Consider the following 24,105-nt stretch of genomic DNA (forward strand, 5'->3'; position numbering starts at 1 on the left):
AAGTAGCTCGGTATTGGAAACTCAGATACTAGAGATTTGACTAAATATAGATCTTCTTAAGTGGGTTGCTTTTTATTAAACAGAAGAATCTTTTACCAGCACAGAGTGAGTTACAAAGAGAGTTTTTAAGATAAAAGGAAGAAGAGAAGGTATGAGAAGACTGGGGAAATTTGACAGTTTCCTAATTCCTCCTGAGTCTGATTTTCAGAATGTTGTTTTGTTTTCTTACACAGTATATCAGGCACACTCCCAATTTTTTTGAGTTGAGATAGAACTATTTTTAAAATATACAACAATTTTAGATTAACCATAAATAGCCTTCCTCCCATTATTTGGACACGGCTTAGCAACTAAACCACCACCACCACCCATTAGTACAAATGTGAGCGAGCATGTTTTGGACTTCAACATCACATAATTCTTTTGTTACAGAGATCTACTTTCATTTCTCAGACCTTAAATAAAGATAGGAGTTTCTGTCTTTCAAGCAGTCCTGCTGCCAGATACAATTCAGCCTTGATGGGAAGGAAGTCTTGTGGCTAAATGGGTGGAGATCCATGGTACAAGGCCATAAAGATAAAAGTGGAAAGAAAAGGAAAACTATAAGGGTTTCAGGACAGGGTTCTGTAACAAAGACAAAACTGACTGTAGGCAACTGCTTGTTCTCAGCATAGGAGCTTCTTTAAAATTATGAAAGAAAAGAGTCTGTTGTTTTTAGTTTTAGTTTAATTTTTTTGGGGGTGTTGAGAATAGATAATCAAAATTTACATGGATCAAAATTCAAATGAAAATTCTCTCTGAAACCCTGGTCCCCAACCACTCAGTTCTACTCTTGAGAGGCAACCAGTATGACTAATTATGTGATTATCCTGCCCAAAGACTTCTGTTCATGTAACACATGTGTTTTTCCTCCTTTTTTTCCCTAAAAAATAGTTTTTTTTCCCCTAAAAAATAGCATCATATACATACTGTTCTACATTTTGCTTTCTCGCATAACATTAAGTCTTGGAAATTATTCTACAACAACGGAACATTTTTAAAAATTTTTGAAAGCACTTTAAAAATGTCATGTGTCTCAGTTCAGTTCAGTTGCTCAGTCGTGTCCAACTCTGCAACCCCGTGGACTGCAGCATGCCAGGCTTCCCTGACCATCACCAACTCCCGGAGCTTGCTCAAACTCATGTCCATTGAGTCGGTGATGCCATCCAACCATCTCATCCTCTGTCATCCCCTTCTCCTCCTGCCTTCAATCTTTCCCAGCGTCAGGGTCTTTTCCAATGAGTCAGTTCTTTGTATCAAGTGGCCAAAGGATTGGAGTTTCCGCTTTAGCATCAGTCCTTCCAGTGAATATTCAGGACTGATTCCCTTTAGAATTGACTGGTTTGATCTCCTTGCAGTCCAGGGGACTCTCAAGAGTCTTCTCCAATACCACAGATCAAAAGCATCAATTCTTCAGTGCTCACCTTTTTTTATGGTCCAACTCTCACATCCATACGTGACTACTAGAAAAACCATAGCTTGACTAGACAGACCTTTGTTGGCAAAGTAATGTCTCTGCTTTTTAATATACTGTCTAGGTTGGTCATAGCTTTTCTTCCAAGGAGCAAGCGTCTTTTAATTTCACGGCTGCTGCACTGATTGAAAGTAATTCTTAAGCCAGGGTTTATGTCTGGTACATCATAGTATCCAAGAACTGTTTCTTGAATGAGTGTGTGAGAAAGTAAGCAAATTAGTGATTATGTTAATTTAACATACAGATAGAAAGAGGCAGAAAGCTAAGAATTTCTGGAAGGTCTGAGAATGTTGACCTGACCCTGATGCTGGGACCCAGGGTTAACATCTAAAGAATGACATCACAAAATGCATATCTGCTTTTAAATTGCATCAGAAATACTCTTTAAGGCTTCATATTAGGAGATATCAATATGAAGAGATGCTCTGGAGGTGGCTGAAGAATGGAGTTGTGGGGTGGACGTGTGGTCCTGGTTCTACTATGACAGGGCTCCAGCACCCAGACAAGTGGGTTCATCTCTCTGTGTGTCCTTACTTCAAATGCAAAACAAGGAGGTTGGAGTAGATTATTTCAGTGCACCATTCTAGCTTAAGATTACATCATTTATTATTCCACAGTTTCCTGTTTGATTACCAGTTTGCACAGACATTTGTTACGTTGAAACTACATTTATAGCGACATAAAAAGTAAGGTTATCATTTCTCCAAGAAAATAAAGATACTTACAGGGTTATTGGTAAAAATGTGATTTTTTTTAATGTGATTATTAAGATTTCAAGATTACTCTAGAAAGTAGTTTGCAATTATTATATTCCTCACAAAAATTTATCAGCTGAACAATTGAGACAGAAGCAAATTTACCAGGAAAAGCCCAAGTACCCCACACATTGACACATTTTGAGAGGATTAATACTCTGTAGTTTTAACCTTTAAGAGGTTTTAAAAAAAATCAGATAAGTAAAAATTACTGTAATATTATTCAATAGTAAATATAATTGTTATAAATGAATAGTATATGTAATATATTCAATAGTATTTAATTATTAAATGCTTCCCAGGTGGCGCTAGTGGTAAAGAATCCACCTGCCAGTGCAGGAGATGCAAGAGACACAGGTTCGATCCCTGGGTCAGGAAGATCCCTTGGGGAAATGGCAACCCACTTCACTGTTCTTGCCTGGAAAATTCCATAGACAAAGGAGCCTGGTGGGTCACAGTCCATGGGGCCACCAAGAGTCAGTCACGACTGAGCGACTTTAATATATTTAGTTATTAAAATAATAACTAATGTTACATATAATTCATAATAAAATAAATCTTTTTTTTCCTCTTTATTTTAGTTAAGTATGAGAGTGAAGCCAGTAAATATTGGGACACGTTTTACAAGATTCATAAGAATAAGTTTTTCAAAGATCGTAATTGGCTATTGAGGGAATTTCCTGAAATTCTTCCAGTTGGTCAGAAAACTGAAGAGAAGGTGAAAGAATTATCATGGAATCATGTAAAAATTAATGCTGAAAGTTTTTTCTCAAAAATGCACTGCCCTACTATGCCTGAAGAAAAAAATCATTATAAAGAAAGTTCTGGCTCATCAGATGGTCAAAGCAAAGCAGGATCTGACTTTTCTAAACTGGATTCTGAAGAATACAGAGAAAGACCTCTGAAGACTGAATTGTTTCCTGGTAGCAATGCTGCTTTCAGAATCCTTGAGGTATGGTACTACAGGGGAAAAATTTTTTAATGTACATCACATATTACTTTATTAATGATCCAGATTCTTTAGAGGGAAAATGATCAAAGAACTGTGTACTTTTGTGCATAAAAATTACGTAAGGGATTCATATCTTTAATCAGTCAGGTTTTAAGTTTGTGATTTATTCTTAAGTTTTTCTGCTTTAATTTCTAACTTGAAGGCAGTTTCTGTTATTACCCACTTGTAGATGAAATAGAAATAAGTGAAGTATGTAATTTGCTATAATCTGGTGTAGACCTTGATTTTCCATTTTAGAAAAAGAAAACTTTTCCTTCTGATTATAAACATAATAGATGCTGATTACAGAGAATTTGGTACAGAGAAAGAATAAACAATCCCATAAAGAAAGGATTTAACCACTGTTAACATTTAACTTTTTTCTCCCTTTGTTTATACTGTTTTATATAGTTGAGCTATACTATATCTGCATTTTAGGGTTTTTATTTGTATTTAACATAACATAAGCAGTTTTCCCTATCTTTAAAAATTCTCTATAAGCATTTTCATGGCTGAAAAATACTAAGTGAAATACTATGATTCTACTTATCTGTTTTCACTTGACTGGGCATTTAAATTGTTTTCAGGTTTTGTACAGCAAGTATCTTCAGGTGTAGACTTTTCTGTATTTTCTTTTATTATTTGGGTTCAATTGACTTGTTCATAACTTATTAAAATTTTTAATATTGTTAAAATATATTGCCATATTGCTTTCTAAGAAATTGTACTAATACCAATTTACAGCAGTGTAGGTCTGTCTCGTCACACCCTCATTGATTAGAACAATCTTATTTTTAAGATTATTGTTAGACAAAAGCTATATTTTAATTTGCATTCCTTTGATTGTTAAATAGGTCATATAGTTCTTCAGATGTTTAGAAACCATTTGTTCTTCTGTCATCTACTTATTTCCTTTATTTATTAGGTTGTGTGTTTTTAATGAGCTCTGCCCTTTATCATATTTAATTCAAATATTTTTTTCACAGTGTGTTTGTCACCTTTTAGTTTGGTTCATTTGGGGGTTTGGTATGTAAAAATTTTAAATAGTCACATTTCTCAGTACATATTATTTTTGTGATTTATTCCATTTTGAGCTTAGACAACTCTCCTATAGACAAAGATTCAGAACATTTCTTTTAGTTTTTTTAAGTAAAAATCTGACATTGGTGAGGAAAATTTAACTTTATTTTCATGATACTTGTTTATTCTTTGATTTTAGGTTGGCTGTGGTGCTGGGAATAGTGTTTTTCCAATTCTGAACACTTTGCAGTGAGTTTTAGAATTTTCTCCTACAAAATTCTGCATATGTATGGGATATTGAGAAATTCTTGGAAAATGTTGTCATATATATACCAATAGTGTCCTTGTTCCCATATAAACAATGACTAAACCAAATTTCAAAAGAAGTGGCTTGGTCTTAGTATCTAATTTCATGTGAACTGAGAATTACTCTGGAAATAATATTTCACAGACATAGGTTGTCCACCATGAGTTGAAGTAATTTTTTAAGCTTGTGCTTATGTAGATGAGAGAGTAAGAAATGAGCAAGAGATTTGATCCTTCTGCTAAGCTGGGAGTTGCTGAACTTAGAGATTTATTTACTCCTCCAGGTTACTTAGGTGTCATTTTACACATAGAGAATTGAGTTTAAAGCTTACACTTTATTTTATGTAAGGTTCAGACTCATTTTATTTTGTCATCACTTCTGGAGTCACACCAAGGATAAAACCTTCCTATAGAGTTGAAATGACTCTCTAGAGCTGAAATTTTTGGAGTTATAACACCTAACCCCAAGATTCATAAAGGGAGAAGTCCGTGATAGGAGCAGAGATGTTCTCTTGACCTGACCTTCCTGTTCACCACCTCACCAATGTGTTTTAGTAGGTGATGAAGAAGACACATCTTACAAAACTTTTACTCCTTTTACCTATGGCTGGTCTGTCAAGTGCCTATTTTTTTTAAGTTTACACACTAGCTTTCTGATTATCATTTTTCCATTATAAAATTAACATAAGCACATTGTAGAACTTTCCCATTAGAGGAAAAGTAGGTGGGAAGGAATCACCCATTATTCCCACCATCAAAACATCAAAACATAGCTGCTGATAGAATTTACTATGCATATTTTAAAATTTATTAAAGTCTTTTTTTAACTTTCCATTGTGAACATGTATTTCAGAAAAATTGAGTAATACAGTATATTCTCCTATAGCTACCACCTTGTTTCAGCAGTTACTTACGTAAGGCCAACATCATGACACATTATTTTTATGAACTTATGATGGATCTCCAAAAAACAAGACATTCCTAATTGTTATTATAAACCTAACATAATAAAAAATAATTCCATAATATCATCAAATTACCAGTTAAAGTGTCTGGCCAGAAGTGATACTGGCCAATTTGCAGTTCTGAATGGCCTTTTGCTTTCAAGATTTATTTTCTTTGTTTTCCTTTTCCCATTTCTAGGCCAAAATTTCCTGTTCTTATACCACATAGCCAGATTCCTTCACCCTAGTGTTCTCTGAACTTGTAATACACGTAGATCTACTACATTGGTAGTTGATTATGTGTTACTCTGTGAAAAGCAAAGCAAAGTCGCTCAGTCGTGTCCAACTCTTTGTGACCCCATGGACTGTAGCCTTCCACGCTCCTCTGTCCATGGGATTTTCCAGGCAAGAGTAATGGAGTGGGTTGCTATTTCCTTCTCCAGAGGATCTTCCCAACCCAGGGATCAAACCTGGGTCTCCTGCATTGTAGGCAGACGCTTTACCATTTGAGCCACCAGGGAAGATATTACTCTATGACTCATCTCAAATTATTATTTAGCATATCATTTCCTTATATCTTCTTTATTCAGCTACTATTTATATATTTCTTGAGGTAAAGAGCATAACGTATTCTAATTTGGTTTTCCAGGTAGCCTAACAATGTAATATAGATAGATAGACAGAGCTCGGTACATACTGACTGGTTGATATCTCTGATTCCCCACTTGTTAGTTGTATTTTTTCCCCCTTCTGCTTCTCCATCTGACTAATAATTGCAGGCTCTTGCCTCCTCACCCCCTGACTCTTTCTTTTTGGCTGGGTCTTTTTTTGGCCTCATATTCGTATTTTAGAAATCACTGTAACTCAATAACCTGAGATAATTGATTCATCTTTAAAAGGCAACTAGTGATTAGCCTTCCAAAGGGAGGATTAAACTTTTTTCCCCCACCGAAGAAATTATGTTTTATTACTTTTGGAGATCATAGAATTAATATTTTACATTTTCAGAATATTTTACCATAATTAGATCTCCGGAATTGAGAGGTCATATCATTCTCCAAGGATCATTTAATTCTTAAACCTCCTGCCAAGAGAGTGCTTGATGGTGTGGTAGTAGTAGTGATATTTACACCTGTTTCCTGGGAGAAGGGCCAAGACAGTCAGCTGATTTTAAAGAAAAGCCCTGGAAAATCATTGAGTGGTCACAAGACCAACTTGGGCTGCTGATGCAGTGGGAATTCAGTCTCAGAGGTCATGTTGCTGTCTGGTAGGACACATGGCAAATGGCACAAGCTTTCCTTTAGCTACTAAACTGTTCTGTATCTTGTGGTTGTTTAATAATTTCTGCACAAGGGTAGATTGCATGCCTTTCATAATGAGCTAGATGTGCCAATGTCCAGAGAAGCATTTTGAGCTTTATGGAAGTTTTTACAAAAGCATATAAGTTCTTACATTTTTAAGTTCCTGGAAGGCAGAGGCAGATATTCCTTTGATAATAATGATTGTGATGATGATAGCAAGAATAATAAAAATGACATTTTTTTAACGTTTATTAGGTGCTTACTCTGAGTCAGGCATTTTTCTATAAACTTTACCTATCTGAGTCCATTCTATCCTCACAACCAACTTAGATGCCATATTTTATCTCTATTAGGAGTTTGGGACTGACATATGTACTACTACTATATTTAAAATAGCTAACAAGGACTTACTGTTTAGCACAAGGAACTCTGCTCAATATTCTGTAACAACCTAAAAGGGGAAATAATTTGAAAAAGAATATATACGTGTATGTGTATAGCTGAATCACCTTGCTGTACACCTGAAACTAACACAACATTGTTAATCAACTATACTCAAATATAAAATAATTTAAAAAATAAAGATGAGGACACAAATTACAGAGAGCTTACGTAACTCATCCATGGTTACCCAACTAAGTGGTAGAGCTGGGATTCAACCCTAGGCAGTCTGGTTTCAGAGCCCTTGCCCTTAGCCAGCATATCATGTAGTACTAATAATATATGTATCTAAGTATTTACTGAGACATTTCAAACATGTGTGACCACCCAAGAAATTACGAGTCACAAATATATGGATTTCCTAGGAAACAATAAGGATGCATGCTGCAATAAAGCACTATTTTTATATGTGAAGTCACTCAGTCATGTTTGACTCTTTATAACCCCATAGACTGTAGCCTGCCAGGCTCCTTCGTCCATGGAATTTTCCAGGCAAGGATACTGGAGGGGGTTGCCATTTCCTTCTCCAGGGGATCTTCCTGACCCAGGAATCAAACTCTGGTCTCCTGCACTGCTGGCAGAGTCTACTGTCTGAGCCACCAGGGAGGCATTTTTAAATGGGTTGAATGAAAAAGAAAAGCAGCACAAGTTTTAACTTTGATTCAGTATTGGTTAACTTTTCATAACCAAATCCTATTCATCATATGTTCATTTATTTGGACAGATCTTAATTTGAATTAAAATTCCTAGTGCCACAGAGTGGCACTGTATGTGAATACTATACTGTATATGAGAATTCTATATGTTAATGTAGTATTCATCATTGAGTAGCCTTTAAGAGAGTAATGTCAGTCTGGGTGAGCTTTTGCTAAATGCATGTTTGGGCTTGTATTCCATATTTATTTAGAAATCCTCCTTGCCTAATATGCCTCCTGAATCAGATTAGAAGTTCTAATTATGTCCTTCAAAGCCCATATATCCTTCCTCATATTCTAAATCACCTCTGCTTCTCATCCCTGGTATGTGATTCCCACCTGTAAACCCTTCCCCTCTTCCCACTTAGCAATTCCATCCTCCCCCTTCAAAATTCTTAAACTTTGGCCTGACAGTGCCTGCCTTATCCACACTTCTATGGAAATTATGTCCCCAGCTAGGCTATAAAATCCACAAAAACCAATACCATACCTGTAATTACTGTTTAAGGACATACTAATCACTTGTCATTCAGACACAGTGTGAAGCAAGATGATTCAAGAATTCTTTTGATAATAGCGTGTAAGATATGATCAGGAAGAGTACTGACGCACAAAATTCAAAGTCCAGTTGACTATTGAACACTGCAGGTGATTAATCCACAAAAATTTATACTCAACCCTTTGTATTTGTGGTTCCTCCATATCTGCAGATTCAGCCAACCACAGATCATATAGTACTTAGTATTTACTGTTATCCACGTGTAATTGACCTAGAAGTTCAAACTTGCATTGTTTAAGGGCCAGCTAAATGTGCCGCCAGTTAGTAACCATGGCTCAGCCATCGTTAGTGAATTTCAGGCAAAACACTTACCTAAGTTCAGTGGAGGCCATTTAAAATTAGTCAAGATTTTTATATGGATAAATATCCCCCCTCAAAAAAAAAAAAACCCCTTAATTTACTTCATTTGCATATTCTAAATAAAGCACTGAGTCTTGGAGACGTTAAGTCTAATTCCGTGTTAATAAGTGGCAAATCCGGGATTTAAAAAGATGTACAATTGGCTGCCAAATCCCACACTCTTACTATTTTATTAGACAGTTTCATTTACTACTTTGTATTTTAATGCTTGGTCCATATATGGGGCTCAGTAAAAGTTTGAAAATCATTTGAAAAGATAACAAAAATTAATATACAAATGTTTTATTATTTTTAGAAGTTGTATGTACATGGTATTAATATAAACATATTTAGTAGCATGTAACTACAACTGCTAAAATATATATATATATTTTTTCATATGTATATACATCATCTTCAGAGCATCAGAGCCTCTGTGAGAGACCCAGGAACAAATAAGTGTACACACAGGAAAAGGAATGAGGCGCCAACAGACATGGGGTGGAGGGTCCTTGGAGAGAAAAGAACTTGGCTAAGCTGAGAGGCGGAGAAGGCAATGGCACCCCACTCCAGTACTTTTGCCTAGAAAATCCCATGGACAGAGGAGCCTGGTAGGCTGCAGTCCATGGGGTTGCTAGAGTCGGACACGACTAAGTGACTTCACTTTCACTTTTCACTTTCATGCATTGGAGAAGGAAATGGCAACCCACTCCAGTGTTCTTGCCTGGAGAATCCCAGGGACAGGGAAGCCTGGTGGGCTGCCGTCTATGGGGTTGCACAGAGTTGGACACGACTGAAGTGACTTAGGAGTAACAAGCTGAGAGGAATTACAGGCCATGCCAGCTGGAGGCAGACAAGAAAGGGTGCCTGGAAGGGGTAGGAGCAAGATTGAGCACTGCTGATGGATGGCTTTAGAGGTTTCTCATGTGAGAGTATGCTGGAATATAGGGCAAGTAGGCCCAAGAAAGGGAGGGCTTTACAACCAGATCAGGAACTTGAAAGTTACCCTGTAATTGGTAAGTGTTTTGAGACAGTGTTGGTTCAGAAACAACATGAAGGCACCCACATGCCACTCTAGAGAACAGTACCTTAACAAAAGAAACAGCAAGCCAAGGTCATCCAAAATTCTGGTAAAGAGGTACTTATTAACAAGTTTCAACTACAGTTTCTTTCTTGTGTTGCTTCAGCTTATCTGAACTCTAGATTTAAATATTTCTTCCTTTTTCATAGGAATGTGCCGGAGTTCTTTCTTTATTGTTGTGATTTTGCTTCTGGAGCTGTGGAGCTAGTAAAGGTATGCCTTGTATTTTCTTTAAAGAGAGCTGTATTTTAAAAGAATCTTAATTTATTTACTGTTGAAGTGATTTTTTTTAATGTAACTGCATCAAATGTTATCTGTGACCATTTTTTTTTTATTTTTGAGATGTGTCATTTTATTTTTTTATATTTTTTTGTTTATTTTTTGGCTGCACGGGGCCTTTGTTACTGTGCACATGGGCTTTCTCTAGTTGTGGAGAGCGGGGGATACTCTCTAGCTGCAGCACGTGGGCTTCTTATTGTGGTAGTTTCTCTTGTTACAGAGCACAGGCTCTAGGCCACTCAGGCTTCAGTAGTTGCGGCTCCCAGGCTGTAGAGCACAGGTTCAGTAATTGTGGTGCACGAGCTTAGTTGCCCCATGGCATGTGGGATCTTCCACGACCAGGGATTGAACCCATATTGTAAGGCAGACTCTTAACCACTGGACCACCAGGGAAGCACATCTGTGACCGTTTTTAACTGAGCTTTTACTATTTTGCAAATCATATCATCAAAACAATTGGAGTTGTTTGGGACTTAGAATTCAGGGGAGTGGCTCCTACAGGGTGATATTTATATTTATACCGGAGAAGGCAATGGCAACCCACTCCAGTACTCGTGCTTGGAAAATCCCATGGACGGAGGAGCCTGGAAGGCTGCAGTCCATGCGGTCGCTAAGAGTCGGACACGACTGAGCAACTTCACTTTCACTTTTCACTTTCATGCATTGGAGAAGGAAATGGCAACCCACTCCAGTGTTCTTGCCTAGAGAATCCCAGGGATGGCGGAGCCTGGTGGGCTGCCATCTATGGGGTCACACAGAGTCGGACACGACTGAAGTGACTTAGCATAGCATAGCATAGCATAGAGCTTTATACATAGCCTGGCACATGCTAGGCACTCATTAAATTAAAAATTCTGCAAAAACAAAAAAAAAGGTCTGAAAAGGCATTATCACAAATCTAAAATGTCCTTGACTATAAGGAAAACAGTTGGCACTTGGTCTTATTTGACCAATTCCCAAATTCTAGTAAGCATTATCATAGCAAAAAGAGGTAATTTTAGAAAATTGAAAAGGAATGGAAATTCTGCTAACAAAAATGTTTGGTAAACACGGAACATAATTTCTGGTAATAAGGGTTACTAGTTTTTCATTGTAGACATTTTCTAAAATACTGAAAAGCCTAAAGGGAAAGATAAAATTTACCTATAGTCATGCTTTCTGGAGTCCTAGAGTGACTCAGAATTTTGGTATATATTCTTTTAGTATTGTTTTTATAGGCAAATAGTATGTGTGTACTCTAATGCATTTTTAAAATAGCATCTTTAGTGAGATATAGTTCGTATATCATAATATTCACCATTTATAAGTATACAATCCAGTGATTTTTTTTCAGTATATTTACAGAGTTGTACAGTCATCACCATTGCCTAATGTTGATTACATACTATAGGATATTTACTGATTAAGCCAAAGGAGGCATGGAACAAGCAGTGAGAGAGAGTGCAGAGGACCATCTCAGTGCCTGCGAAGTAACATAGGGTGAGCTTCCAGCACTACTGCCTGCTGACCCAGAAAGACTGCCCTACTCCACTTTTAAAGCTAAAGAAGGGTTGCAAAAGAATATTTTTTACCAAGTCCAAGTGCTAGACTTAATTTTTTATGACAGTTTGATATAAGCTAACAGAACACCTAATCAGAAAATCAAATTCATAGAAGAAAAGCCTTTGGGAGAAGTTAAATTAACCTTTTTGATTTGAAAAAAAAAAAATACTAGAAGTCTGCTAAAAACTTTGTCTTTTCATTCCTTTATCATGACAGTCTCATGCATCGTACAGAGCAGCCCAGTGCTGTGCCTTTGTTCATGACGTTTGTGACCATGGCTTACCCTACCCTTTTCCGGATGGGACCCTGGATGTCATTCTCCTAGTCTTTGTTCTGTCTTCTATTCATCCTGACAGGTAAATGATGACGAAAGGGCAGAGCAAATATGTACAGCCCCTTTATCAGGAGTGGCTTTCAGATCTATCAAAGCAAAAATGACAATTCTTGAATTTATTATTTAGTGAACTACATTACGTGTAATATGCAGCCTTTTAAATGCAGTTTTTCCTTTCTTCAGACTTTTAGAAAGAAACTGGCCAAACTGTTTCATTAGTGAGCTTTCTGTCACTGTCAGAAAGAAGTGAGCATCTTCTGGCAAGACACATACCTATTAAAAGTGACAGTGCTTCAAGAAAATTACAAATTCAGAACAGCCTAATAGACTCCCAAGAGGGAAACTGTACTTGGTGATCAGAAACAAACATCTTTGATTTAGCTTCTTGCTGAATGTTCGTAATGAGGTGGGCTGTGAATCTGGCTTCACATAGGTCTTTAAAATATTTGTTTTAAGGAAGCCCACTAGGGAATTAGGATTTATCAAGATTTTCCAGATTAACCTTGGACCTTTATAATCTAAGGTTGGTCTAGTGCCATCATTTAAGTATTTATGACTTAAATATTTTTGTTCACATAGTGTTCTGAAATAGTAAATATAGCTTTTCTCCAAAGAGGAAGCACAAAGAGATATTACAGCAATTAAAATGATCACTTTTCTTAAAATTTTTCCACTTTGTATGTATTAAGACACAAGTGTGCTAAACGTCTGGGGTTGTCCCTTCAGAATGTGTCTTAAAATTGGGTTTTTGTGATCTTCTGGTTAGTAGGTGCAGACTTGGCATCGACCACTTTGGTGAGTGTTACTCTTTCCCAAAGAAATCAAGCACTGTGTACTTCTTTCTTTGCTATAAGATCACTAGGATCCTTTACAGGCCTTTTACTTCTCATTCAGAGATGTTCACTTTGATGACTTGTAGGAAAAAAAATTAGGTTTCCAAATAATGAATGAAATATGTAATTGCACCTAATGAGATCTATCAAGTTCCATGAAGTTACTTCCTCCCAGTTTCTGTAACCTATTTCTGCTAACCTGTTTAGGCTATTGGCATTATTTAGGTACTAGCATAAAGATGTCATCTATATTTTGTTTCACAGCTAAAAGGATAGAGGAGGTGGATAATGAACAAGATTTTCTATCTAACACATATAACAGGAAATGTTTCAATTCAAAATAAACCTTCAAAAAAGCTATTTATATTAGTTTAGATTATATGTTTTTTCATGATTTGAATTGAATGGAAAGGAGAAGGGGAAGCAGATATCTTGAAAAGATTGTTTTTATAGTACATATATTCATTCTGTTTATTATAAAATAGATTCAGATGTATCATGTCAGTACATTACATAGCTACTTTCTTACCTACATGGAAATGATCTAAAAATGAGGTAAGTGAGTAAGTTGGATAATAGTAAGTGAAAAGTGAGGCAGTATGTTTCAGGTCATCTAGCACTGTGATAGTAGATTTAGCCCCAGGAAAATTCTAGAAAAGTGGCTTCTTGCCGGCTTGGAAAAGCAATTCAGCAAGCCGTTGAGTCTAGGGGGTCCCAGCTTAAATGGGAGTAAACCATAGAAGGCTACAAAACAAGAAGTAACTGTCCTTCTTATCATTGAAATAAAAATATAATATATTTTCTAAAGATCTACACAGAGATTGTATAGATAAACAACTTTTTAAAAAATCTCTTCTTTCTCATCTTAAGAGAAAAGGGGCTTTCCCCATTCTTGTCTTGTCCCTGTCATCCCCAACCCACTCCCACCTGCATTTCTTAGGAACTGGCTCTGGAATTGCACTATGAGCCAAGATGTACTGATAAGAGAAGCAGTTCCCCACCCCTTGCCTTGACCCACATTGCAGACTTTAAAGGACAGTTGGGAGCAAAGGGTTTGCAAAAGGAGGCTACATTTTGAAGTATTTGACTCTTTGCTTTTCTGTGTTTTCATTTCATGCTTGTCTTGCTAATAATTGCAGAAAGAGATTTTTCTCTGTACATAAACCATTTATCCTAAAAGTGAATATTTTAAGCTTTAGATATGGTTTTAATTGCCAGATCCTAAGGATATAAGCACAGTGTGAAAATAACCTGTAATAAAATAAACAAGGAAAAATAGTTTTATTTTTCATGCACTTATGTTCGTTTGTTTAAATGAGATCTTCTCCTAGTCATGCCACTTTTTTTTTGTCTCTTATTTTCATGGTTACTTTCAGTTTCTCATTACCTACTTCATTACCTGACATACTCTTTCACCCCATTATTCCACTGAACAATGTTTTAATTGGAAGGAACTTAAAGATTATGTGATCCAAACCTTTCATTTTTAAAATAAGAAATGCTCAGAAGCTTTAAGTAGTTTGTATAAAGCAGAGACAGAAAGGACTTACTACACAGGCTGCCATTTACCATTCTCTGCCCAGGGCCGACATTGATAACTGATTTTGTAGATTGTCATTCCCAGCAAGTCTTGAGTCCTTAATAGAGCTCTGTTGGCAGCCAGTGTCAGTCACTTGGCTTGTTATGAGATCTGAAATCTTTGCCATCTCTGTACCATAATCACACGTAAGGCTTTGAACACTTAACCAAAAAACATTAAATCAAGAGCAGTCACAAGAGGTCATGTCTGATTGGGAGCCAGATGGGTAGAATAAACAGTAAAAGAAAGAAAGGCTTCCCAGTATTGAGCTGGGGCTTAGAGTGTGAATAGAATTTAAATAGGCAGAGAGTAAGGAGGAGAGAATTTTTTCAGGGGAAGCCACGTGAGCACAGTCATGGGCGGCTCAGAATGAAGCATGTAACAGTTTGGCTAGCGATGCTTCAGATTAAGAAGCAGTGGGAAAGATGTTGGAAAGATTAATTGAGGCCAGTTGTAGGTGATCTTAAGGATTCAACTAAGAAACTAAGAGAACTAAGATTTTTATCCTACGGATTAATATCATGAAAATTTGCACAAAGGGATGATTTGAGAAAACCATCTTTTTAAGCAGAATAACTCATCAATAATGTACAGGAAGGATTGGCAGGGAAAATAATACAGCTAGTTAGGAAGAAATTTTCTTTCCAGCCAGAGAACGATGGAGTTTGTACTAAGGGAGTACTAATGGAAACAAAAGAGAGAAAATACCAAATATGTAATAACGATAATAAAAAGACATACAATTTGATGATTGAATAGTTGTGAAGAGTATAATGGAAAAAGAGAAAAGTAAAAGAGGTCAAAGATTTTTCTGAGGTGTTACACTTCAGTGAATGATGGTACCTTTGAACTAAATAAAGAAGTCAGGAGGGAAAGCAGCTAGTTTTGGAGAAAAAGATGTCCCTGCTTAGGTATATCTGATTTGGGACAGCTCTGGCATATTTTTTGTCATGCAAGGAAAATGAAACGACTTCGGTTTTTTCTGCCTTGTAACTACCTGAATTTGCTGTAAATATCAGGAATGTCTGTGTGGTTTTGCTGTTCAGTTTTGACATCATACATCAAGCTACGTGAAGTTACCACTCTAGTCATCTGGGTGATTTCTTGATATTCTAGACTCTTTGAATCTGATTATTGAGCAAATTGCCGTCCTTTTTTCTTTCTATACAAAATACTTTTGTTTTGGTGCCCTTATGTTTGTGGCTTAGATTTCTTTGGCCTTCTCAAGCTATGCTTATTTTATCATGAAGAATGTTAAATGTGGCGTAGAAAACAAGACTTCCACAGTCTCCTGCTTTGTCTTCAAAGGATGCAAGGTGTTATAAACCGACTGTCCAAGTTACTGAAACCTGGGGGAATGCTGTTATTTCGGGACTATGGAAGATATGATAAGACTCAGCTTCGTTTTAAAAGAGGTAATGATATATTCAGTTTGGAATTATTTTCATGTGTTTTAAATAATGCTGTGTTTACATTTCATGTCAGTTTTGTTGTAGGTGGTGGTTTTTTTTTAAGGAATACTAAGTTTCTCTTGTCACAATTTTTTTTAGGACATTGTTTATCTGAAAATTTTTATGTTCGAGGAGATGGCACCAGAGCATATTTCTTTACAAAAGGTATGCATATCTATAAGAGGAAATAATTAGCTGTAGAAACTTTTCTTGGGTATAATTTGCAGGGAGAAACTCAAAAGCTCTAAAATGAGGCTTCAGGAGCTGATTAAACATTAGATGTCTTTACACTTTAGTGATTATAACTGTTGTGTGTAAAAGCTTGAAAATGGCCTTTTGCCTTTTAATCTCTTTCCAATTGAAACTGCTTTAAAGAATCACTTGTTTCATTCTCATGCCCAAATGAAGTTTCCGTTTTGGAGGTACCATTAGCCCAGACATAAAAAAATTGATGACATGCCACAGTCAAAAGAGGAAGTTTGATTTTAAGAGTCCATAGAAAATTACTTATTGCTTGTTAATTTCTCATTTTAAAAAAAGCATTTAAAATGAATTCTGCATTCAAGTACTTTTCCCAAACTTACATGAGTACTTTTATAATGTGCCATTTGGGATCTCTGCAGACCAGCAAGAATTCAGACCTAGGGCATGTCTCAAAATATTGAAAGCTGCAACCAGTACTGTTGTGTATCTATTAATACCTGCTGTGTTCAGCTGTTTATACTTGGTGTGTTTGTGTGAAGTAGAGGAAGCCTACTTGGTGTCATAGGTTTCCTTCATCAATTTGTACTAGAAAATGTTTCTTGGTATAAACGAAATTCATATGGTCAGTCATTCCATTAATGTTCCATTGTTCTTGACTGCCCCTCCCCCCGCCCCCAAGTCACATGTCATATATTTGATTGCCATTTTTGTCTCACAGGGGAAGTGCACAATATGTTCTGTAAGGCTGGGTTAGATGAGAAGCAAAATCTGGTTGATCGTCGCTTACAAGTTAATAGGAAAAAAAAAGTGAAAATGCACCGAGTGTGGGTTCAAGGCAAATTCCAGAAGCCATTACACTTGACTCAAAAAAGCTCCAACTTGGTATTTTCAGTCCTTTCTCATGAATGAACTATGTATCATGTTAAGGTAAAACCAGAGGATTACACTATTCAGAGTCTTCAGTAAATCTTTCATTTTTGAAAAGACAGTCAGAAGAAGAGAATTTATGTATCCTGCTGTTTATCGTGGATGGACTGTTTTATGCATTTTAAGCACACAGAAGTGACTTGGAAGAGAGCACAACATTCTGTGTTTTCAAAACTTAATATGCTCAAGCTTGTTTGGATTTATTATGTCTTAACCATTTTGTTTGTTCTCTGAGTTTTAAAAGCATTTAGGTAAATTACTGATATAAGTCAGATGATTCTGAGAAACCAAAGCCTGCCATTTTTTAGAAGTGAAAAAAACCATCTCCTTTATTTATACATTAGTTGAACACAGCTGAACTCTCCTCCATTGTTAACTGATAGCAGAGTCAGCTTGCCTTGTTTCCAAGGAAAGTCACAAGACCAAGGCAAAGGCCTATTTTTTTGTTTTGTTATTGTCTGTTGTCCATCCCCAAACCTTTTTTTTTTAATTTAGAGACTAATGTCTGAAACAGAATTTTAATTTATCTTTCCTTTCCTAAAATAGGGGAAGTATGACTAATGCTAACATTATTTTCAGGCTATTCTTTGGTGTACAAGTTGAAAGCCTTCTTTAAGAAGACTATTTACCCAGGAAAATTCTTAAATTGTAGCAATTAAAAATTTTTTACTATTTGCTGGTGGTCCAGTAGTTAAGAATCTGCCTGCCAATGCAGGGGACGTGAGTTCAATCCCTGATCCAGGACTTAAGATCCCACATGACATGGGGCAACTAGACCTGCCCACCCTCGTGCTCCACAAGAAGCAGCAGCCACCGCAATGAGAAGCTTGGGCACCACAACTAGAGAGCAGCCCCAGCTCAGTGCAACTAGAGAAGGCCTTCGCACAGCAATGAAGTGCCCGTGTGCTGCATCAAAGACCCAGTGCGTCCAAAAAAATAAAAATGGTATTTACCACTTTGCCTCAAAAAAGATATAAATTGGCTTGCAAATTGCATTTAGTAAAAATGGAGTTTCTAAGACTGGTCTTTCATTTGTTACACAATGTATACTGAGTACTTACTTTGTGCTGAATTATATGGAATAATACAATAAATAAATAAAGTCCCAGCCCTGTGTTTTGAGAGCGTAAGTAGGTTCTAGCTGGCAAAGCAAAATGTGTGCATCCCAAGCCTCTAAATCATGACCAAGATAATATATGAGCAAGTACTCCTGGTAGCTCAGTGGTTAAAGCGTCTGCCTGCAGTGCTGGAGACCTGGGGGGTTCAATCCCTGGGTTGGGAAGATCCCCTGGAGAAGGAAATGGCAACCCACTCCAGTATTCTTGCCTGGAGAATCCCGTGGACGGAGCAGCCTGGTGGGCTACAGTCCACGAGGTTGCAAAGAGTCGGACATGACTGAGCGACTTCACTTTCTTTCTTTTCTACTCAAATAGGGAGCTTTTCAGCTAACAGACTTTGATTATGAGCCACAGAAATCTGAAAGACATGGACAATCTCTTGAAAGGACCTAGAATGATCATTCCAACTAGTTTTCCTTTTTGAACTCACTTAAAATTCAGCTTCCTGGCAGGATGTGATTAATCCAAGCTGGGTCATGGATTCTTTTATTGACAGACTGAATCAGGGCAGGTTATTTGATGGTTCTACCAGACCATAGTGAATGGAGGAAAGTTCCTCAAAGGAAAATGAGGACACTGATCAAAAAAAGAGGGGAGGGATGCTGCCCAGTCAGACATTGCGTGGTATAGTAATAATGTTCTGAAGAGAGAGAAAGATTAGCTGTGGGATGGAAGGAAAGAATTAGGGCTGTGGGATGAGGTAGGTCTCAGACTAGTTCTAGAACGTACGCTCTCAGAAGATGGTGAGAAGACGAGTATGTTTGATAGGGCTGTTCATGGTTCAGAATAGTGGAGAAAAGATGGGGAGGGCATCAGCTTGTAGACAGCCTTAAATAAGAGGGTGCGTTGGGTTCTCACCTCTGGACTGGAGCCATTCAAGATTGGTTTGTTTCTGTTTTATCCTAGCCACAGTGTGCTTTAAATATATTTATAGAGAGATTGATCAAGGAGTCGTCAATAGAATGGAATGCAGTGAGGTCAGAGATGGGGGCAAGGAAAATCCCGAAAGGTATCTGCATACATTTGCCTTGGTAGCAAATCCTCAGAAGTACAATATCAAGGTTTCCATTTAAACATGCAGTAAATGTAAAAGTCAAAATTTGCCTGAGACTCTTAACTCAGTTGTTTTTCCTAATTAAAGTGTGTATTTTAAAGCCAAACTAGTATTGAAAGTATTACATACAAGGGCACTTAGATAAGTTAATGTTGCTATGGGAACCCTCCCCCCCCCACCCCCCACCCCCCGCCCCCCGCAAATCTTCTTGTGTCTCAATTTAAAAATCATGGCCCAAGGTGGTTTTAAAAACAACAGAAGGTAAAATTATTCCCACATTCTCACACATGTAAATTGTACTGTCTCTCTCAGTCCTAAATAGCAGATTCAAGCCAGCTTCTTGACTGGCACAGTAAAATTCTGCTTCGTGTCTTTCTATAATGTATTACAGCATGTAGTTAACCTTTAGAAACTTCAAAAATACATCAAACCAAATTTGGACTGTGAGACACAAACTGGGCTCTTTCGGGCTCTGTCTAGCATAGACCTCCTATTCCACATGGCTGCTCATCGGGCCATTTCTATCAGTGTCTTCTGCTTTCTCTCCTTTAGCCTACCTGAATCAACCCCCTATCTAGAATTTGCTACCAGACAAAATATAGATTTTTGGCAGAGGAAAAAAAAAAAAGAGAAAGACCTGATTTGGGATATTGCCTATAGATATTAAGAAATCATGAAATGTTACAAATGTATCTGCTTGGGTATTAGTTTAAAAATAATTGATAGCTGCATGAAATTCTCATTTTTCCTCATCTATAGCGGTAGGACTAGTTAGGCAGAGTTTGATATTTAAAAATTCATCTGCTGAGGGAGCTGAATTTCAAAAGGACCATTTTCTTTCTAACAAAAAGATGTATTCATTCATTTTATAATACAGAAATAATGAAATATGCTATATTAAAAATGCACCCTCCATTTTCCTCCATTTCTAAAAATTCACTTTTGAGCATTTTCCAAATGTAAAAATTCTCACGCACATGAAGTACTGTTTCAGAAGGTTGTGAGAAAGCCAAGGTAACAGTTTCTATTATTAAAAGTTTTGCATTTCAGTATGACACATTTGTAGTATTGAAACACCCATTTAACGCTGACTTCTGAGAACTTATTTGTTTTGCTTGTCTCAGTTCCATATGCTTTGTCTCTAAATTATGAACACATCGAGGTTTCTACCATCGTGCAGTCTATATCATTGCTATACTCATTTGTACGTGAAAATTATTCACCCATGTGTGAAGAGCTGCCCTCCTGGACATCCGAAGGATTTAGACCATTAAATTTCAGGTAACTTAAATTCTTGCCCCCAAACTCCTATGCTGTGTTCTTCTGGTTTTCTAACTCATCAAAGCCAAGTTCTGAAGCCAGAATATATCATGCACTGTTACTTCCAGTTGGTGTTAATGCTTATTATGCTTCTCACAAGTGCAGATAACTTCACATTTGCATCATTAATAGACTTCTTTCAGAGCCTCTGTTCCTTCTGCTTCCTGCCTCTATTAGTCATCAATAGACATGTTGGCGTGGTTATTCACCTCCCCGCTTGTGAAAGTGCACTGTAAAATGTAAAGTACTGAATATGTGTGAGATGTTGTTACTAATAACAGCATCTACAGTCTACAAGGCAGCATACAGAGTACTCCAGCAACAGAAACGTTTTCATTGGGTTTATGAGACCTTGTGAGAAAGACGGTAAAATATGTGGAAAAGTATTGCCTGTCAGACAGGAAACATGGGTCATGGTTCCTATTGAACCATTTAGCTGCTCTTAATTTAGTTCTGAGTGCTAAGTCTTTTATATACTACACTTTTATATACCACATTATTCCTTCATTTAAACCTCAAACTCCTACAAATTAGTTTTTATTGTAACCATTTAACAGATGAGACTAGAACTCTGAGGTATTGGGTAGTTTGCCTAGGATATCACCACGAGTCAGTGGCAGAAACACAGTGTGGACACAGAACTGTCTTGATTCTAAAAACTCTGCCTCTCACCAGTCCACTTTTAATTGATAGGCTACAATGCTGCTCGGGAAAGCTGCTGGAGAAGAAAAAGAGCTCCTGAATCAAGCGAAGAATTACTGCAGTGGGTGGGAGTGTGGATCAGACGATCTTCAAGGAGACAGCTCCTTCTAGATCCAGTGTCTATGAAATAAGTAGGCAGCACTTATCCACATTACACACTGGGAAGGAAGGGGAGGAAAGGAAGGGAGAGGAATGACAAAGCAGAAGCTTGCAGTCAGCTCTTTTCAGCATTCTGCATATGTTTACTTCTGCTCTGGCCCCACCCCCTTGGGGCTTCAGACTTCTATTTGGCTCCCCTCCAAACAAGCAGAGCACCCATCACTTGCATACTCCTCACTTTAAAAAAAAAAATCAGTCTGTACTGCAAGTGGAAAGAAAAACTCTTAAAGTGTCCTCAAGGGCTCAGCTCCAGCATAATCTAAAATATGTGATCAGAGAGTGTCAATAATAAAATATGAGTGAAAACATCTTTATTTAAAACATTGTATGTACATGAATGCCACATTAATGCCAATTCAAGCATGAAATGTTGAGCATTTCTTGGAATATGGTTTGAGATTTGAGAGGCACAAAGGTACCTGCAAGATGGCTTTGGTGTAGTTATAAATATAAATAGAAATAAAATAACAGTTGCATCTTCATTTATAATGAATATATACTGTGGCCTCAAAGCTGCAGAGGAGAGTGGATGCCAAAATCTGTCTTTCATTAACATATGCCTTAAATGACAGGGAAGAGGTGTTAAGACAAAATTACATTTTCCTCTGCGTATGAATCAGCAACATGCAGTAACAAGCAAGTAATAATAGTTCTGCTTGTGAGTGCCTGCAGAGGGTAAGAAAAACAGCATCAAATTGAAAGTGCAAGTTCATTTGCGAGAGGGCCCAGGTGGCGGCAGAGCATGGCTCCCTTGAGCACCATTCTGAAGTGTCTCAGGGCACAGTGACCCTGACTCTGGCAAGCCAGGTTGGCATGAGCTGCATGGGGCACATTAAAACCTCCAGATGGCTCAAAGCAGCCCACCCTCAGCTGCTCCCAGAGCTCGTCAAAAGCACACTACAAGGCACCACCACTAGCCAAGGGTTTAAAACAGGTGCTTTGGATTCTACAGTGCATGTGGTTTCACAACCACTTAACCTTCAGTCAGGAAGAGCTAGAGGCAGGTGAAGAGATAAATAATGTTAACATTACATAGGGAGCAAAAAAGGATATTTAAGAGCACATAGATGTCAAATCGAAGAAGGCAATGGCAACCCACTCCAATACTCTTGCCTGGAAAATCCCATGGACTGAGGAGCCTAGTAGGCTGCAGTCCATGGGGTCACTAAGAGTCGGACACGACTGAGCGACTTCACTTTCGCTTTTCACTTTCATGCATTGGAGGAGGAAATGGCAACCCACTCCAGTGTTCTTGCCTGGAGAATCCCAGGGACAGGGGGGCCTGGTGGGCTGCCATCTATGGGGTCACACAGAGTCGGACATGACTGAAGCGACTTAACAGCAGCAGCAGCAGATGTCAAATAGTCACACATAGTGTTTGGTTAGCAGTGTCCTTGGCGTCCCTGTAATTTATGTCCTTATCTTTGATTTTCTTTCAGCAGATAGGCACTAAGTAGAGCCTGGACTCCAGAAAATACATGCTTTTCTATCAGGTGTTACCTGCCAAATTAGGTGAGCTATTGATTGCCTCCTACAAAAGGCCCAAACATCTCTCCTACTTGGGCCTACTCAAGAAAACTATTATCCTTAACACAGATTCTTTGGCAGTGTTTTCAACCCATTGCTCCTTTACATGAGACTTCTAGTTCTTTGCAGGAAAAGCAGAAGTTAATTTTTTTTTTCTTACGTAATCTTTAGATATCAATTGTTGGTTGGTTCAGAACATTTTGGGGAAGGACAATCACCCCTTTCAAGTCTTTTAAGACTTTATCATTGGTAAAAAGCTCTAAAACTGTGTAACTTCCTGACATTAATGAGATGTTGTTGAGTCTCTTGCATTAGTTTGTTGCTCAGTCGCTCAGCCGTGTTTTGTTTTGTTTTGTTTTGTTTTAATGCTGTGTACTTAACAAAAGCAGCTATGGTTGCTGCCCCATTTCTCTCACCTCCAGCCTCTTGAGAGAAACTTGTCTTTCTCCTGAGTCTGTCCTGCTGAACAGAATGTAATAGCTCTCCATACATCTTTAGTTATGCCCCTCTCCTTTAGGTGAGCTGAAACAGCGTCCCAGTAAGCAGCTTTGGAACTTGCACTGAAAATTGCCTGAAAGAGAATGGCTGAAATTGCCAGCGTCACATGCCGCATTGAAGCAAGGAAATTTCTGCCTCCGAGGATAATAGCTTTTCTCCTTGCTCATACATCTTCCTTCACAGCCCTCGTTTATTTTAATGTATATATTCCACTTTGACTCTCTGGAAGATATTTTTTAAAGGTTTTTAAAAAATCCAAATGAAAGATGAAATTCAGGATCCAGAAAGGCATCTATTCTATTTATCCTGTCTTGAATGTATTCTTAATCAACCAGTCTTTCTGAGCGTCTCTTCATTTGCTGCTTTGTTTCGTAATAGAACACTCGGGCTCTGGAGATTAGTGAGACAAAGCTTCATTATAACCATCCTTGTTTTACTCCCATGTCTTACAGGCTTTCTCTTCCTCACTCACTCTCCAGGTGCTTCTTTCTCTTGCCAAATAGTGCAAGGAAATACTTATGCAGATCTTTTGTTTACTTTAGAAAAAAAACACTGATCCAGGCTTTCCCATTTGGGGGAGTGCTGCTCATTTCCTGACTGGCCTTTAAAGTTTGGCTCAGTAGCAACCTGGGG

At 37.6% G+C, this 24,105-nt stretch overlaps 1 protein-coding gene across 5 annotated transcripts in view; it reads left to right on the top strand.

Moving 5' to 3' along the window:
- Nucleotides 1-18,208, top strand: part of METTL8 (methyltransferase 8, methylcytidine) — an 84,064-nt gene extending 65,856 nt beyond the window's left edge. For 4 of the 5 annotated variants that reach the window (XM_024999854.2, XM_059892351.1, XM_024999860.2 and 1 more), the window contains 7 exons: nucleotides 2,850-3,220; nucleotides 4,479-4,528; nucleotides 10,095-10,158; nucleotides 11,983-12,122; nucleotides 15,821-15,927; nucleotides 16,063-16,128; nucleotides 16,886-18,202. In XM_024999854.2, the coding sequence (XP_024855622.1) occupies nucleotides 2,850-3,220; nucleotides 4,479-4,528; nucleotides 10,095-10,158; nucleotides 11,983-12,122; nucleotides 15,821-15,927; nucleotides 16,063-16,128; nucleotides 16,886-17,076 (989 nt within the window). In that variant the 3' untranslated portion in view covers nucleotides 17,077-18,202. Of the gene's footprint in view, nucleotides 1-2,849; nucleotides 3,221-4,478; nucleotides 4,529-10,094; nucleotides 10,159-11,982; nucleotides 12,123-15,820; nucleotides 15,928-16,062; nucleotides 16,129-16,885 lie in introns of all 5 variants that reach the window. The other variant, NM_001075288.2, reaches the window with a different exon arrangement.
- Nucleotides 18,209-24,105: the final 5,897 nt, after the last annotated feature.

Source organism: Bos taurus, chromosome 2 (assembly GCF_002263795.3).
Source record: "Bos taurus isolate L1 Dominette 01449 registration number 42190680 breed Hereford chromosome 2, ARS-UCD2.0, whole genome shotgun sequence".
In the NCBI taxonomy this organism is placed as follows: Eukaryota; Metazoa; Chordata; class Mammalia; order Artiodactyla; family Bovidae; genus Bos; species Bos taurus.